At 40.5% G+C, this 15,107-nt stretch overlaps 1 protein-coding gene across 1 annotated transcript; it reads right to left on the bottom strand.

The window, feature by feature from the left end:
- Nucleotides 1-1,839: 1,839 nt before the first annotated feature.
- On the bottom strand, nucleotides 1,840-13,452 carry LOC104429962 (probable LRR receptor-like serine/threonine-protein kinase At1g56140). The gene is made up of 11 exons (XM_039306159.1): nucleotides 13,309-13,452; nucleotides 11,291-11,352; nucleotides 8,988-9,373; nucleotides 8,223-8,421; nucleotides 7,994-8,092; nucleotides 6,981-7,099; nucleotides 4,101-4,311; nucleotides 3,782-4,013; nucleotides 3,527-3,668; nucleotides 2,451-2,798; nucleotides 1,840-2,102 (listed from the first exon to the last, which is right to left on the bottom strand). The coding sequence occupies exons 1-11, from the start codon at nucleotides 13,437-13,439 to the stop codon at nucleotides 2,028-2,030; spliced, it is 2,004 nt and encodes a 667-aa protein (XP_039162093.1). The 5' UTR covers nucleotides 13,440-13,452; the 3' UTR covers nucleotides 1,840-2,027.
- Between the last annotated feature and the right edge of the window lie 1,655 nt (nucleotides 13,453-15,107).

Below are 15,107 nucleotides of genomic sequence, written 5' to 3' on the forward strand. Positions count from 1 at the left end.
TCATTCAAAGAACTATTTTATTCCTTTTTTCCTTCCTTTTCTTTTGTTTCTGACTCATTAAATTATGAAGGCATAGAATCGCGAATCCAAGGAGTTGGAGAGTCGCGAAACCATGAGAGCCGAAGTCGTCGGCAATCGCTTCTCCATCAATTTCATTTGTCCCCGTGGCAAAGGCTACCAAATTATTCTGCTATCCGGGTAGAAGTGCTAGCACTAGCTCGTGGGACTTCTTGACAATGTCCCATTTGTACCCACATCTACATATGAATTTGATGTTCTTGTTCCAACAATTTAAGATTGGCAAATGTACTACCCCAGTGATAAAGTGGTCGGTCAACTCCTCAATGGTCATTGACTTGAACATCTAATAAGAAGACATTGTAAACACTACTTTTCTATAAGACTATGCTAGGAACCAGAACAGTTTGATTCTCCTTTACCGATTTACACAGAACAGCTTCACTATTCGATGGGAAAAAGTGTCAAAAAGTCCTAAACCTTTTGTGTTTGTGCCATTTAAGTCCTAAATCTTTTTTTTTTTTTGCCAATTTAGTCCTAAACTTTTTTATTTAGTGCCGATTCAATCCTTCCGGCCAATTTTGGCCGGATTTGGCTATTTGGATCGATACCGACCAGCTAATGTGGTCTAATCGATGCGACGTTGATAATTTTTAATAATATTTTAATATTTTTAAATATTATTATTTTATTTTTTTCATTTTTCACTTTTCTTTTTAAATTTTTTTAAATTTTTCTTCTCTCCTCCTCCCTCGGCCGCCGAACTACGGCGACGGCCGGCGAGGCTCGCCCACCACCTCGCTAGTGGCCGAGAGGGTGGCCTCGCATTGGGCGACAAGGCTCGCCCTCATCGGATCTCAGTGAGGGCTGAGCCTCGCCCATGACCGGCGAGGCTCAACCTTGCCGGATCTAGTGAGGACGAGCCGCCGCGCCGCCTGGGCCGCGATTCGGCAAGGTCGACCCTCACGGCCATGGGCTAGGCTCGACCCTCGCCAGATCCGGCGCAAGGCGACCTCCAGCCGGGCTAGCAAGGCTTGCCCTCACTGAATCTGGCGAGGGTCAATCCTCACCCATGGCCGGCGAGGGCAAGCCTTACCCGCGCCGCCTAGGCCGCAATTCAATGAGGTCGAGCCTCACCGGCCATGGGTGAGGCTCGACCCTTACCAAATCCGACACAAGGCAACCTCTCACTGGGCTGGCTCCAATGCCGAGGGGAGATGCGATGTAAGGGAGACGAGATCCTCTGCGCACGGCTCCAACGTCAAGGGGAGATGCGCCCGCCCATGGCTGGCAAGGCTCAACCTTGCCGAATCGCAGCCTGGGCGACTCCAGCGAGGCTTGCCCTTGCCCGATCTAGCAAGGTTGAGCCTTGTTGGCCATGGGTGAGGCTCAACCCTTGCCAACCCGATTGGAGGCCGCCTTGCACTTGGATTTGGCAAAAGTCAAGCCTTGCCCATGGCCGACAAGGCTCGACCTCGCCGAATCGCGGCCTGGGCGGCGCCAGCGAGGTTCGCCCTCGCGGCCATTGGCGAGGTGGTCGGTGACCCTCACTGGCCGTCTCCTAGCTGGTCGCCGTGGTCTGACTAGTGGCGGGAGGGAGGAGGAGAGAAGACAAAAAGAAAAATGAAAAAAGAATAAATAATAAATAATAAATAAAAAAATTAAAATTTTAAAATATTATTAAAAATTGTCCACGTCAGCACCAAGTAGGCCACATTAGCCGGTCGGCGTCCAGTCAGCAAAATCCGGTCAAAATTAGCCGAAATGACTTAATCGACACTAAGTAAAAATGTTTAGAACTAAATTGACACCAAAAAAAAAGTTTATGGCTTTTTGGCACAAACACAAAAGGTTTAGGACTTTTTTGGCACTTTTCCCCCATTCAATGCCCCCCTAAACGGTTGCCGGATTGATGAAACAACCGGTTGTTATTGCGAAAGAAATGACACTATATCGATGTTCGTTCTTAATACAGTATCTAGACATCGAACAATGCTTTATATCAATCTTCAAATGTCACGTCTCGTCATGCAGCACCCCTTCAATTCAATCAGCTGCTTCACCACTGAGCTTTCTGGTTCTCCCTGTTTAAGAGGAGTTCAAAACTAAGTTTATACTTCATTCATGTATGTAATTGACGAAAAATAATAGTAGGAAATAGCAAGAGATGATTTGCCGAGGCGACCCGCAAGGATTATGAGATACATGACTTGACGACAGATTATATTACAAAAGCAGGAAAAATATAACTTTTGATGAAGATATATGATCACTTTTAAGTACCACCGCCATACCCAAAGTGTCACCACAAGAGGGGGAAAAAAGAAAAGAAAAGAAACTTAGCACCAGCAGGAGTTTCATTGAGCTTTAACCACAGTGGGAAGACAGATGAAAGACATATGACCAACTTAGCCATTAGGGCAGATACTCACATAGGATTGGTTTGGCAGCATTCCGGAGCGCTTTTCTCCAGTGTCGATCAGGCTGCTTGAAGGTGAGTCGTTGTGCAAGTCTATATGCGTCACTGTTTCACTCACCGAATTGACAAAACTGCCAAACATGTTGTCAGTCAAGTAACCTGGCTTTGAAGGCAAAGGTATGACATTAGTACGTCCCAGAAGCATTGCCACTACACTGGACATTGGTGGCCTTAGAGATGGTTGCATCTGGGTGCAGAGGAGAGCCATGTGAATCACATTTTTTACTTCCTCCTCTTCAAATTCTGATAATCTAGGGTCCACTATTTCAACATGGCACTCGTTCTCGTACAGTTGCCAGGCCTTAAAAGCAAAAAAATGCAGCAAAGTAAGCAAACTAAAGTGCATGATTGAAAACCAGAGGACTATTACCAAAGAAGAAAAGAAGTGGATTGTCTCATATTCTTTTCCCCAAAAGGTGAAGACAATGGAGGAATCAATCCCTTCCCAACTGCTGTTTCCCAAGAAACACGCCCATTTTTTTTCAGTTAATCTGCAGATTGAAGCGGATTATCTGCACCCTTTTGAATAAAATGTTCTTGCTGATTTTTCTGATATACATCATTAATCTAAATCCGAAATGTGGTGGTTCTGTCAAAGAAACTATATATCCATAGTTCAGCACATCCATTAAGGTATGGAGTAGATCTTTTTAATGAAGCAGAATCAGTTAATTAGAAAACTTTATAAGTGCAGTGGCTATAACGTTGACACAGATACAACTTGTCTTTATCATCAGAGAACGATAAGTACACAGTGACATCTCACATGCCCCTCATACAAACAAATATGCACAAATCCATACCTACACATAACAAGCATAAAGATACATATCCATTACCGCATATATACGACATGCAGGGTGCACACGCCCATATGCATGACACATTTGAAAATTCATTTGCAAATTCTTATACTCATTGAAAGAAACTTGAGAGGGGTTCCAGATCCTCTAAATCCATTGGCCAAAATAAAAATGAGCTTAAACAACTTTAAAAGATCCATATGAAAGTAATTCTACTCATACTTACCCACTCAAGCAGAGATTCCACTCCTTCGGATGCCAAATTTGGCTTTCCAGCAACAATCTCTAAAGCCACCACACCGAAGGCAAATACATCAGTCTTCTCAGTCAAGTGCCCACGCAAGACATACTCTGGTGCCAGATACCCACTATTCCAGTCCAAGAAAAGTAAAATGCAAATGTACTTATAAAAATAGAAATATATATATTCATAAAAACATTAATAATCAGAAAGCAAAGAAGCTAAGTTTCAGAATCTAACATTGTTCCTGCAACTTTAGTGCTTATGTGAGTCATTTTATCATTGTAAAGCTTTGCCAATCCAAAGTCTGAAATTTTTGGGTTAAGACTTGCATCAAGCAAAATATTGCTGGCCTTCACATCTCTGTGCACAATTCTAACTCTTGATTCTTCATGAAGGTAAGCTAGTCCTCGTGCTATGCCCAAGCATATGTCATAACGAGTGCCCCAGTCAACAAGAAAGCTTGTTTTCCCTGTCCCATTCATGTCATTAGGGTATTGTGTGTAGCATTTGTGCATAGACGGGGAATATCCACTAAAAGCAGAGTATTGACAGTTACCAAATAAGGCATGATCGAGGCTACTGTTCTCTAGAAACTCATACACAAGGAGGCGTTCATCACCATGTACACAACATCCATACAACTTTACGAGGTTCCGATGTTGAACAGCAGATATCGTTGCAATTTCTGCTAGAAATTGATTGTTTCCTTGGTCAGAGGTCACAGAGAGTTTCTTCACAGCAACAAGTCTCCCATCACCAAGTGCTCCCTAGAGTGTAGAATATTCCACGGCTTAGGGACATAATCACATTTGAGAAACAAGCTTCATGGAACATGCATATATCTGAGAAAACAGTATCAGTTGCACGGAGATTCAATTTGAGAGACAATCAGCTAGCCTTTTCTTTTACAATTTATCATCTTGAGGCTCAACTATGGGTCCATCAGACAGATGAATCATGAACCTGAGGAATGACAATCCTTCAGCAATCTATTGCAGTGTTCCAGTTGCCAAATACAGTGGAATTAACAATGCAACCAGTTCAGAGGAAAAGCTGAGTCAATGTCACTTTGTGTGAAGAGCAAATTCTGCAGAACATTAAGATAGTCCGTGCTAAGTCAAAAGCATCAACCTGTTCATTTGGTCACCAGTAACTTGGCAGGGGCTCAGGTCAAATACATATGTAACGAGCTAAAAGGATCTGACATGAAAGTTTCAATTGAGAGAGAATGTTAAGAAGTGTAATAAGGGCTGTATAGCAGACTGGATGGTCTAATCTCCTAAAGTACAAATTAGGAGAGTGTAATAATGATGAATGATGGAGCATATTTTTAGAGTAGTTTCTGTTCCTCAGGCCATTAGCACCACAGCTCAGCCTAAATATCTTTCGATCAATGAACTCTACTTATTTTCCTTTGTTTTCTCCCAAACAGAGCTGACTGCTTCACAACAAGATGATCTTTGATCACATGTCAATAGTGCAGAAACCACAGCATTTGAACACTGAAAAGTAATTTCTAAGATGATATGAACAGAACTTTTCAAGACAGGGGAACTGGAGCTATTGCATATCTCCTCTAAAGGTTGACCACCAAGAGAATATTTCTTACTACAGAAGTTCAATGTGTGCAGATGAGCATTGTCTTGTCGAGACCACTTAATACTCCACATTCCTGAGTGCATAAACAGTATCAAACTTGTGACCAACACCTCCTTTGGCACAAGCCAGTACCACCTTGTCCCACCTCAATGAACCAATATAGATAAGTGTTCATTCATGGTATTCGACCATTTGTTAATCTAAAATATTAATGATCCACTGAAGAAGTTAATATTCAGTTGCATAACAGACTTGTGTGTTTAGTCATGATTGCATAACAGACTTGTGTGTTTAGTCATGATTCTATCTTAACTATGTAGAGACGACATGAGTGGACCCATGGGAACCAAATCTTCACATAGTACATTGTCAGCTGATAGTTTCCAGTGAGATAATCGGGTGTAGGTTGCTAGCATGCACACAGGGCCTAGGGCTCAGAAAAAGATAGATCATAACTCAAAGGTAAAACAGAAGATTATGAAGTAGCTGTAAGTTCGGTTATTCTAAAAACTGGAAAGTCCGCATTCATTCATCATGATGATGCAAATTTATAAGTTAATTGATAAGGAAGCATCTGACTTAAGTCCAATGACAAACTCAGCACAATCGATGTTCATTCAAGTCAAAGCAAATTTCAGTCATAACTTGCTTTAGTGGGTCGAGAATGAAGTTGTCGATTAGGATACTATCGATCCCTAATAAGGAGTTGTCGATTCTTCCCTTGCCATTTAAAGTTACCAAGTCACCAGAATAGTTGCCGATTTCAAAGTTACTCAACAACATATCGATGGGATGCTATTCTGAGCAATTTCCTTATATATTTGTTGATCTTCTAAGATGGTTATTTACTGATCAAGACTGGGGGACGAATTTGGACGATGAACCACAAGGCTGAAAAGTCAAGATTTCAAGTCTCCATGTCTTTATTGCATTTCCTAGTTCCTGAGTCTTTAATGAGTTTTTAGGTTCCTATGTCTTTTATGTCTAGGTAGTTCCCATGTCTTTAATGTTTGTCTATTTTCTATGTCGAGTTCTCCTATAAAAGGAGATGAGTTCTTAGCTGTAAGGCAGATTTGATGAATATATGAGAATTTCTCTATGTGAGTGAATATTTATCCCGATTCTTTATCCATCGTCATTGGTGGTGAATCAAACAGTTCTTTATCCTTGCCCGGTGGAGCAATCCTTTACACCTCGGTGGTGAGCTGCCATCTATCTCGATTCTTTATCCTTGGCTGGTGGCTTGTGCCTTTAAGCTTTGGTGGTGAACCTTCCATATCCTTCGTCCCATACATTTCATTCCATTATCACTTATTATACCCTTTCCATACACTTAACCAGAAAACCCCATTCTCTGAATCACTCATCCCACGCACGAATCATTAATGACTCAGCCAAGGGATATCATTGAACTTGTCAACTCCCCAGCCCCCTCCCTTTGCTCTAGTCCATGCAGCGACCCCCAAAAGGAAAGTATCTTCATTTTTGAAAAATTCTTAGACTCAGCTAAAATCTGACAATTTTACCGTTTAGAAAGAGGGTGCTAACATATTTAGAGACAGTAAAGAGAATGACTTTCTATGCACTTGGGATGGCACTGATGACCGGAGCTCGTAAAATCACATGAACACAATAAGAGACAATCGGTATTGACAAAAACACAAAAATAACATGACATAATACACTCAGTTCAATATTTAACATGAATTAAATGTAAAAACAATATACTGTGGACAAGAATTACCAGCAAGACCAGGACAGTTGAAAAGCATTGCAAAGCCCTCGAGCACAGAAAGCTTAGTCTCTAGCCATATTCCAAATATCGATGCAAAATTACCTTATAAACAATTCCAAAGCCACCCTGGCCCAGCTTATTGGCAAGGCTGAAACCATTTGTTGCACTGTGTAGCTCTGAATAGTTGAAAGTCAATGCCCCTGTAGCAACTCTCAGGGCATCTGCATAACATAATCAGTAAGAACAAGTTTGAGTATACTCCTCACCCGTCTGCAAAGAAGTGACTGCTTCGCAAGGTCACCACCATACTCTCCCCCTTGGCAGATATATTATTAAATAGATGGACTACTTCCTGAATTCTGGCGCTTCCCTTGGAAATTTTAGTCTTGCAGTCCCTAATGTAACTTTTACTTGAAAGGTTATTGGCATTGATGAGCAAGGTAAAGAGATGATAGATATCCTTTACTCATTCTTCGAGGAAATTTTTTGGAAGCATATCCCTGGTTAAACATTTCACATCTCCTTTACAGAAGAGGCTCACCAGTGACAGACTACGTCATCCACTTCAAAATAGACATATAACTTTCGAGCAAGATAACTGAGAAACCAATCAAAAAAGCAGAGGCCCGCTATACTATAAAAACGGTTGCATTGGCACATTCTACTAAATCAAGCCACTCACGTAAGGAGAAACAGTGGGATTCGCATTGGGCTGAAAAAGGACACATGTTCTTGACTCATCTTTTGGCTATTTCATTGGTTTTTCTGTCAATTCATCTATAGAATAACACTAGGCATAACTATAGTCCTATATGGAAGAGTATCTTCTCGGGCAAAACTATAGTCCTATATGGAAGAGTATCTTCTCCAAGAGTAAAACCATGTGATTGCATTAAGGAATACGACAAACAATTAGCACTGGGTAAGTATGTCTGAAATTACATGAGACTACCTTAAACCATAAATGTTGGCATATAAAGCACCATAACAACATTACTAGACACTTCAAAACAACATAACTGCTATTAAGAACCATCAAATAATCATCATGCAGGCAACCGTGCAATATGGCCATTTCGACATTTATTAAACACCCGTGATGCAAATTATTTCACCTGTCTCTTGATTGGAGCTTGGTCTTTTCCTTATTCTGAGATAATAAAAAGCTACAAAAGTTGATAGAAATAACGTGACTCCAACACCAACTGCAATCCCTGTGACCAAAGGCATCTTATTTTTGCTCTTGTCTGGAATAAAATCTGTAGAAGCATTACAGGTGAGTGAACATGTGGTGAATGTGCACTAGTCAGAAAATGACATTTGGTAAGAAATGGAATCTATTACCTGGACTAACACGGATAGCTGAAATAGATGGTCCATATGTACCTCGAGAAGGCATGCAGCACGTCCCTTTTCCAGCCCAAAAGAAGTGAATCTCAACATAGTTTTCAGATACCTGAACGTTAAATGCCTTCTCAACAGCTCGGAAGGACCTTCCACCCGCTTCCTTTCTAATGTCAAAGTCCTTTGACATCAAAATCCCCTTAAATAAGCCAAAAAAGATAGATCAGGTTACCGAGTACAATTTGTCGCAATAGATGAATAAAGTTTAACAACGCTTTTTGTGGTGGATTCTCACAAAAACCCTGTCTACCTACTTCTTGAGAAAATAACTGTGGGAATCTCAGAGAAACTCATCTCGAAAATTGAAAGGTTCATCCCTAATTTAAAGGCTGTAATTTATGAGCTTGTACACTAGTATCAACAATTGTAAAAAGTGGCGCACCGAAAACACAAGACAACAAATGATAGTGATTTTTTCTCCCATCTCAAACTGGAAAAGATAATTCATTGGAGTGAGGATATAGTTATTCAAGGTACTTATACGATAAGCAATCTCATGCAAGGATTTTAAAAAGGTAAATGTCCATCATGAACCTGATGCTGTTGATGAAGAATCGTGAAACAAAGATTGAGCATAGTCTCAGGTAAAGTCATAAGCTCATAAATAGCCATGCCAGTGATATTATAGTTGTGCATCCAGGATGTCTTATTGGAGCTTCATGCCACTAAAATATTTTATGCAGCATACAGGTCTATAAAATTTGCCTGAATGTATATATCGAAGAGACGCCTCCCCTGACTTGTCCACTGGCTATCATCTGCAAAAGCTGTTTCTGCAAACCCTAGGTTCACCGTGTAGTTGCCATTCTGGAGTCCCAACCCGTAGTATCTCAATGATGACGCAGATGTCCTTGCTGTTTGGAAGAGAGCTTGGTCTGGCTCTGGCATATGCAAGATGGCGTTGGAGGTTGAACATGTGAATTGGTAGCTGGTAGCGTCAGTAAAAATCCCAACATTGCTAAGTGCCCACCTCTTTGTCTCGCTGACAAAGAATGAAGCTGGACCAATGCCGTTGTTGTTGTCGCCCTCAAACAGAGTTCCATCAGAAGATTTGACTAGTGGACCCCCGGAATTGATTGCAAAACTAATATCTGCGATGGAATACATAGTTTATCTGATTGGATACTATTAGAATGTCCACTCAAAACCTTAAAATGTTTGGTGGAGGGAAACCGTATATAAGGCCCACATAAACTCGTGACAAGTAGAGTGGAATACATTACCATCCCTGCTCTTATGCATACATGACCGAGAACAGCAACATGGAAATAAGGAACAGGTAGCCACACAAGTGAAACAAGCCAAGGAGAAACCTGACTGGCTGTTAGGCAGAGGCAAATCGTGTGCATATAATGCTAATATAAACCTCATAGACAAGCGATTTGTGATAATTTAACAAATACTCAAACATCTATGTTACACTCTGAATGGCTTACTGACAAAGTTTCTTCTTAGCAATCTTTACCAAGACCACATGCTCAAACTTAACATTGACACATGCATGTGCTCACAAGTCCTTTGCCAGTAAGACCAATTCCTTTTGAAAATGCAAAGCAATTCCACTTCATTGCACCATGTCAGCCATTAAAATGAACTTCAATGAGGTTGATTGTAGATGAAAAATTGTACATCATGCCATTCATTATTCAAGTACTTATTGCAACAATTTAAAAAAGAAACAACATTCTCACCAGTGGCGAGACCACAAATATAATGGCAGGTGGTAGAGTTGATCGAGGTCTCATGCAAGAATGTAAAAGCAGTTATGCTATGCTGGATGTGCTTGTACTCCAAATATTGTACATGGAGCATGGATAGTTGACTGCACTGGTTGCTTCAGATAGCAACCAATGTCCTCAGTGCCACGCAGAGTGCATAATACTACTTTAAGATGAGAAGCAGAGAGAAATAAAAAGCTGCATTAAGTGGCTCCTAAGCTTTTTAGCAATGTGATACTCAAAAACATTTCTAAAAAGCAAACTCGTGACTGTTTAAGCCCTTTCTTCAGTAACTTTGTTGTATTTTGATCTGATGACCCAAAATAATTAGGACAAAACCTGCGAGAAGCACTTGACAAATCTGCAAATTTATCAAGATTCTTCATTAGGAGCAACATTGTGCAAGTCTAAAAATTTTGGTGCCCCTTTATTACGAGGTTCTATCTCTTGGTTTGGCTACAACCTACACAGTGATGCTAGTAGCTTCCAGGAGGTGGCCACATTTTAGAGGAGGTTTATTTGCAATTGCATCAGTGTGCTACCACGAGTCTCACTTGTTCAGACAGTTTTTGAGAAATCATGAATCACAGGTTCAAAGAGGGCTTTTGACTTGTTAAAATGATGATTGATGCTCCTTCTCACCAGCTTCCATATTTACTAAAACCTTCTACAGTAGGGTACGATGACGTATAATAAGGTTAGATTCTCAATTGAGAAGGAAGACGAGTGACAATTTAATGTAGAACTATTTCCTTAGGCCCTCGGAGTGGCACAGCTTGTGAGATTTTATAAGACTGCTATCAATTATTCTAAAAGCTTAAGATATTAGATGAATGCCTAATTTAGTATTTAATTACGCTTAACACTTCCCCTTACATGTAGGTTGGACTTTGGCCCAAGCCTAAAGCGTGGAAATATATAATTGGGGAGGCAAATAGGGGTTCGAAAAGATTTGAACTCAGGATCTCCTACTCTGATATCATGTGAGATTTTTTAAGACCTTTGCTAATTATTTCAAAAGCTTAAGCTATTAGATAAATTTGTGATATAGTATTTAATTACCCTAACACAGCCAATCAGCTTTTTCATTTTTCATTTTTCAAGGGTCCCCGTTCTTATCAACTTTAGAATAATGAAGAAGAGTTCACAACAAAAGAGACAAATCATGAGTGCAATATCGAAACAAGATTATTTTGCATTGCGTGTAAAGTTCTTACTGATGACATTTTATTCCCTTAAAATTTATGTTCAGGAAAAATAAAAATAAAATTAAAATTAATTTTAACTTACTGACTCCTGTGTCTCTACAAGGAAATGGTCGTTGAAGGCAAATCCATCCCGAAGGCAAGTCCCTAAGTTCAAAACAAAGAGGGATGATATTTAATAGTACTGGGTAACAAACATACAAGTCCTTACATAGAATCGGGTGTCGGCTTTCAAATTATTTTTGGCAACGATTCGTTCCCGGAACCGATTCTGTTCTCGAACGATTCGAATAAAAGAACGTGTTTGGTAACCGTTTAAAATTTCTAATTGAATAGAATTGCGTTTAATAACGTGTTCATTGATTTTGTTCCAAATTATTATTTTTTATTTTTAAATATTTTTTTCTACTTTTTACTTTTTTTTTTTTTTTCTTTTTTCCTTTTTTCCTTTTCTTTTTAAATTTTTCTTTTCTTTTTTTCCTTTTTCTCCTATTTTTCTTCTTCTTCTTGTGGCCGGTCACTGCACCCGGATCGGCCCAGCCGGACGAGGGCCGGCGACCTCACCAGAGCGTCGCCGGCCCTCGGCGAGGCTGGCCCTCGTCGGCCGAGCCTCGCCGACAGCTGGGCGAGGCTCGCCCGGCCCCGCGAGGCTCGGCCTCGCATCTAGCGAGGCCGAGCATCGCCGATGGACGGCGGGCCTCGCCGAGGCGGGCGAGGCTGCCTGGCCACCGGTCGGGCTAGGCGAGCCCGGCCGATGGCTAGGCGGGCCTCGCCTCGCCGGTGGACGGGCGGGTGTCGCGGGGCTGGGCGAGGCCCGCCTGCCACCGGTCAAGCTAGGCGAGCCCGGCCGGTGGCCGGGCGGGACTCGCCCGGCCCGGCGAGGCTCGTCGGTGGCTCGGCGAGCCTCCGCCGAGCTTGCCGGACCTCGCCTTGGCCAGGCGAGCCTTCGGCGAGCTTGCCGGACCGGCGGCCGGCGACCGGCGGCGGGTGGTGGTGGGCGGCGGCGGACGGCGGCGCGGTCGCGGGATGGCGGAAGAAAAGAAGAAGAGTTTTATTGTGTTGATTCTTTTGATTCTCGGACGTAGAATTAACTTTTGTTATTCTCAAATCTACTCCCAAACTGATTCAGTGAACAAATTTGTTCCCGGGAACAAAAATTTTACCAAACGCGATTCTCATCCCAAATTGATTCTGGGAACAAAAATTAGAATCAGCCACTGTTTGGCATGTTGCTTTGCCAAGTGATGTCTTCATTTTTGTTAGCTAAAGGTGCATTTTTCAATTATTCTCTTATGTATAGTTTAAGTTTTAGGAGGGTCAGTGGCTTCCAGCAAAAGGCAAACAAAGAGTCTACGACATGAGTATTCTGTCAAAAGGTCATCTACGAAACTTTTCCAGCAAATGAGTCATTGCTAAATGCAAAGGCTACTAAACGCCAGCAATTTAGAGGAAATGCCACGATCTTTGACTGAGCTGCTTAAATCTTGTACATATGTTTGTTTACTTCCCCGTCCTTCCAGTTGTCGTTATGTTATTATCTTGAACCTAAATAATGCCAATATCCATATGTCACACATCTTAGCTTTACTTGTTACTATGTATACTTTCCTGGTTGGAGCTACTGGCCACCAGAGCAGATTATAAAGAAGCACACTACAGCAAACATATTGACCCCTAACCAAACAAATAGGAGAAAGGTATCACTCTGAGCTAGAAACTTTTCTCACAGTGAAAAATGAGCATAATGCCTTATCAATGAACAATTAAGCACTTTCTTCCACATGGGATCAGCTATGTTGATCGATGTTGATCATTCCAGATGAAAAGTCTTGTATAAACTATGAAATTCATGATTTATAGGCCCTTTTTCCAGTCACAGACTCTACGTACTTTGACATGCTCCATTTCTATTAAGTCGTTCATTTTGTAACTCATCGTTTTACATAACTTCTTTCTGAAAGAATCATTTCCTTTTTCTTTTAAATCAGAGAAAGAGCCATCTCTCATCCATCTTGTATGCCAATACAACAGAATAAGACATCATCATAATGATCATCTAGACTAAACGGGAGACCATTAGTAAAATTGACTAGAGGGCCTTACCCACTATTTGAACTTTCTTCTGTGAAGTAGTTGGCAACGAAGTTACTGAATGTGCATGACAAAAGCATAAGGTTAGTCTGGAAGGGATACCAGTAATATACAGAACACCCTAGACGATCAAATATGCACATTGGGGGCAAAACAAAAAAGAAAGTACATTCAGTTGAAGCTTCTATACTTACCTTTGAATAGGTTTCTTGACCCAAAAAGGAAAGTCGCCAGATAAGTTATTGTAGGAGAGATCTCTGTTACACAAACCTGTTCAGTCAAATTGATCCCACAATGTCCCACAGTTTAGTAGATGCTCATTGGTTTGATTCACTCACATATAAACAAGAGAGGTGCCTTTCTTTGAGGGGAGGGCTCCACTCAACTTATTACTTCCGAGAAACCTAAGCATGAAATAGGCATTATTCAATATTGGATAGAACATCTTAAATGATTTGGATAACTAATTAAAATAGATGTCTTACAAATGAGAAAGTGAATCTAATGTGAATATGGAATCTGGAATTGATCCATTCAGATTATTGAAGCTTAAGTCTCTGCAAGGCGAAAACTTGTCAATAAGAAATGCAAAAAATTTAATGATTTTCTTGCAGGTGGAATCAATCTATCAGAATCAGTGTAAGTCAACCAAAACTCTGAGACCGCTGGAAATAAATCTTATTAAACAGAACAGTGTTTGATTATTGAGCGTGACAAAAATAAAGAAATAAAAAAAGAGGTGCTTGATTAAGGTTTCATTTAAAATTCCCCAGAAAGCAACCAAAAATAAATAAATAAATAAATAAAAACAGTATGGTACGTTTGGTAACTAAACAGTTAGCTTAGTGGGTTTCTGGTGGGACATTTGCTTTTAATATTTCACTTTTTCTTTAACCTTTAGAAAGTGAAATTGGATTTATTTATGTGTTAAACCTTCTATATTTTACGAAGACCAGTATCTTAGCATTTAAAGTCAACCCAAATTTTTTCATCTTTTACAAAATATTTCAGGAGGAAATCCGACGTGGCTTAGTTTGTTGGCCTAAAGCCGAAATAAACATTCCCTTTCATGGGAACAACAGCAAAATAAGGGATTCAAAATGAGCTAATTCTTGCAGGGAACGACAAGATATATGTTTTAGCATCTTTTATTTGTCTCAAAGAATAACCAAAGGGAGCTATTAGTTGCAAATGCTTTCATCAATTGGTAGACAACTTACAGGTGCTCCAATTTTTTGTTATTACTGACATATGGTGGAATAGTACCATGAATATTGTTATTCCTTAGAACTCTGCAAGCAGTTAAACCTATATATGTTAGATACCTCAGATAAAGTATAACTGAATGGAGAAAAACACTTGTAAGAGTCAAATTTGACTAAGGCTGCCTTACAAAGTTGTGAGATTCCTCATGTCAGCCAGAAATTCTAGCGTAGAGATGCCGCCAAAAATGTCGGATACTCTCCTAGAATTCAAGTTACATATGAGGTTATCCAAAAATTAACCATATAGAAACAACAAAAAGAAGAAAAAAAGATAGTACCGGGTTAACCATGAACATGCTTACAATTCTTTTAAAGAGGTTAATTTGGAAAAGGTTGATGGTATTGGACCGGCAAAAGAATTGCCTTGCAGCCTCCTACATGTACAATTAGGACAAGGTGATTATTGATTTGACTTCAGCAGTAAGATCCACCATAAAAAGAACCCAACTGTCTCCATAAGGGGTGAGAACAGGAAAACAGATGATAAATCAAACTATGCCACCGTACAGCTCAGTAATTTTGAGCCAGTTTCCTATGAAGTCAGGG

This window comes from Eucalyptus grandis, chromosome 2 (genome assembly GCF_016545825.1).
Source record: "Eucalyptus grandis isolate ANBG69807.140 chromosome 2, ASM1654582v1, whole genome shotgun sequence".
Lineage (NCBI taxonomy): Eukaryota > Viridiplantae > Streptophyta > Magnoliopsida > Myrtales > Myrtaceae > Eucalyptus > Eucalyptus grandis.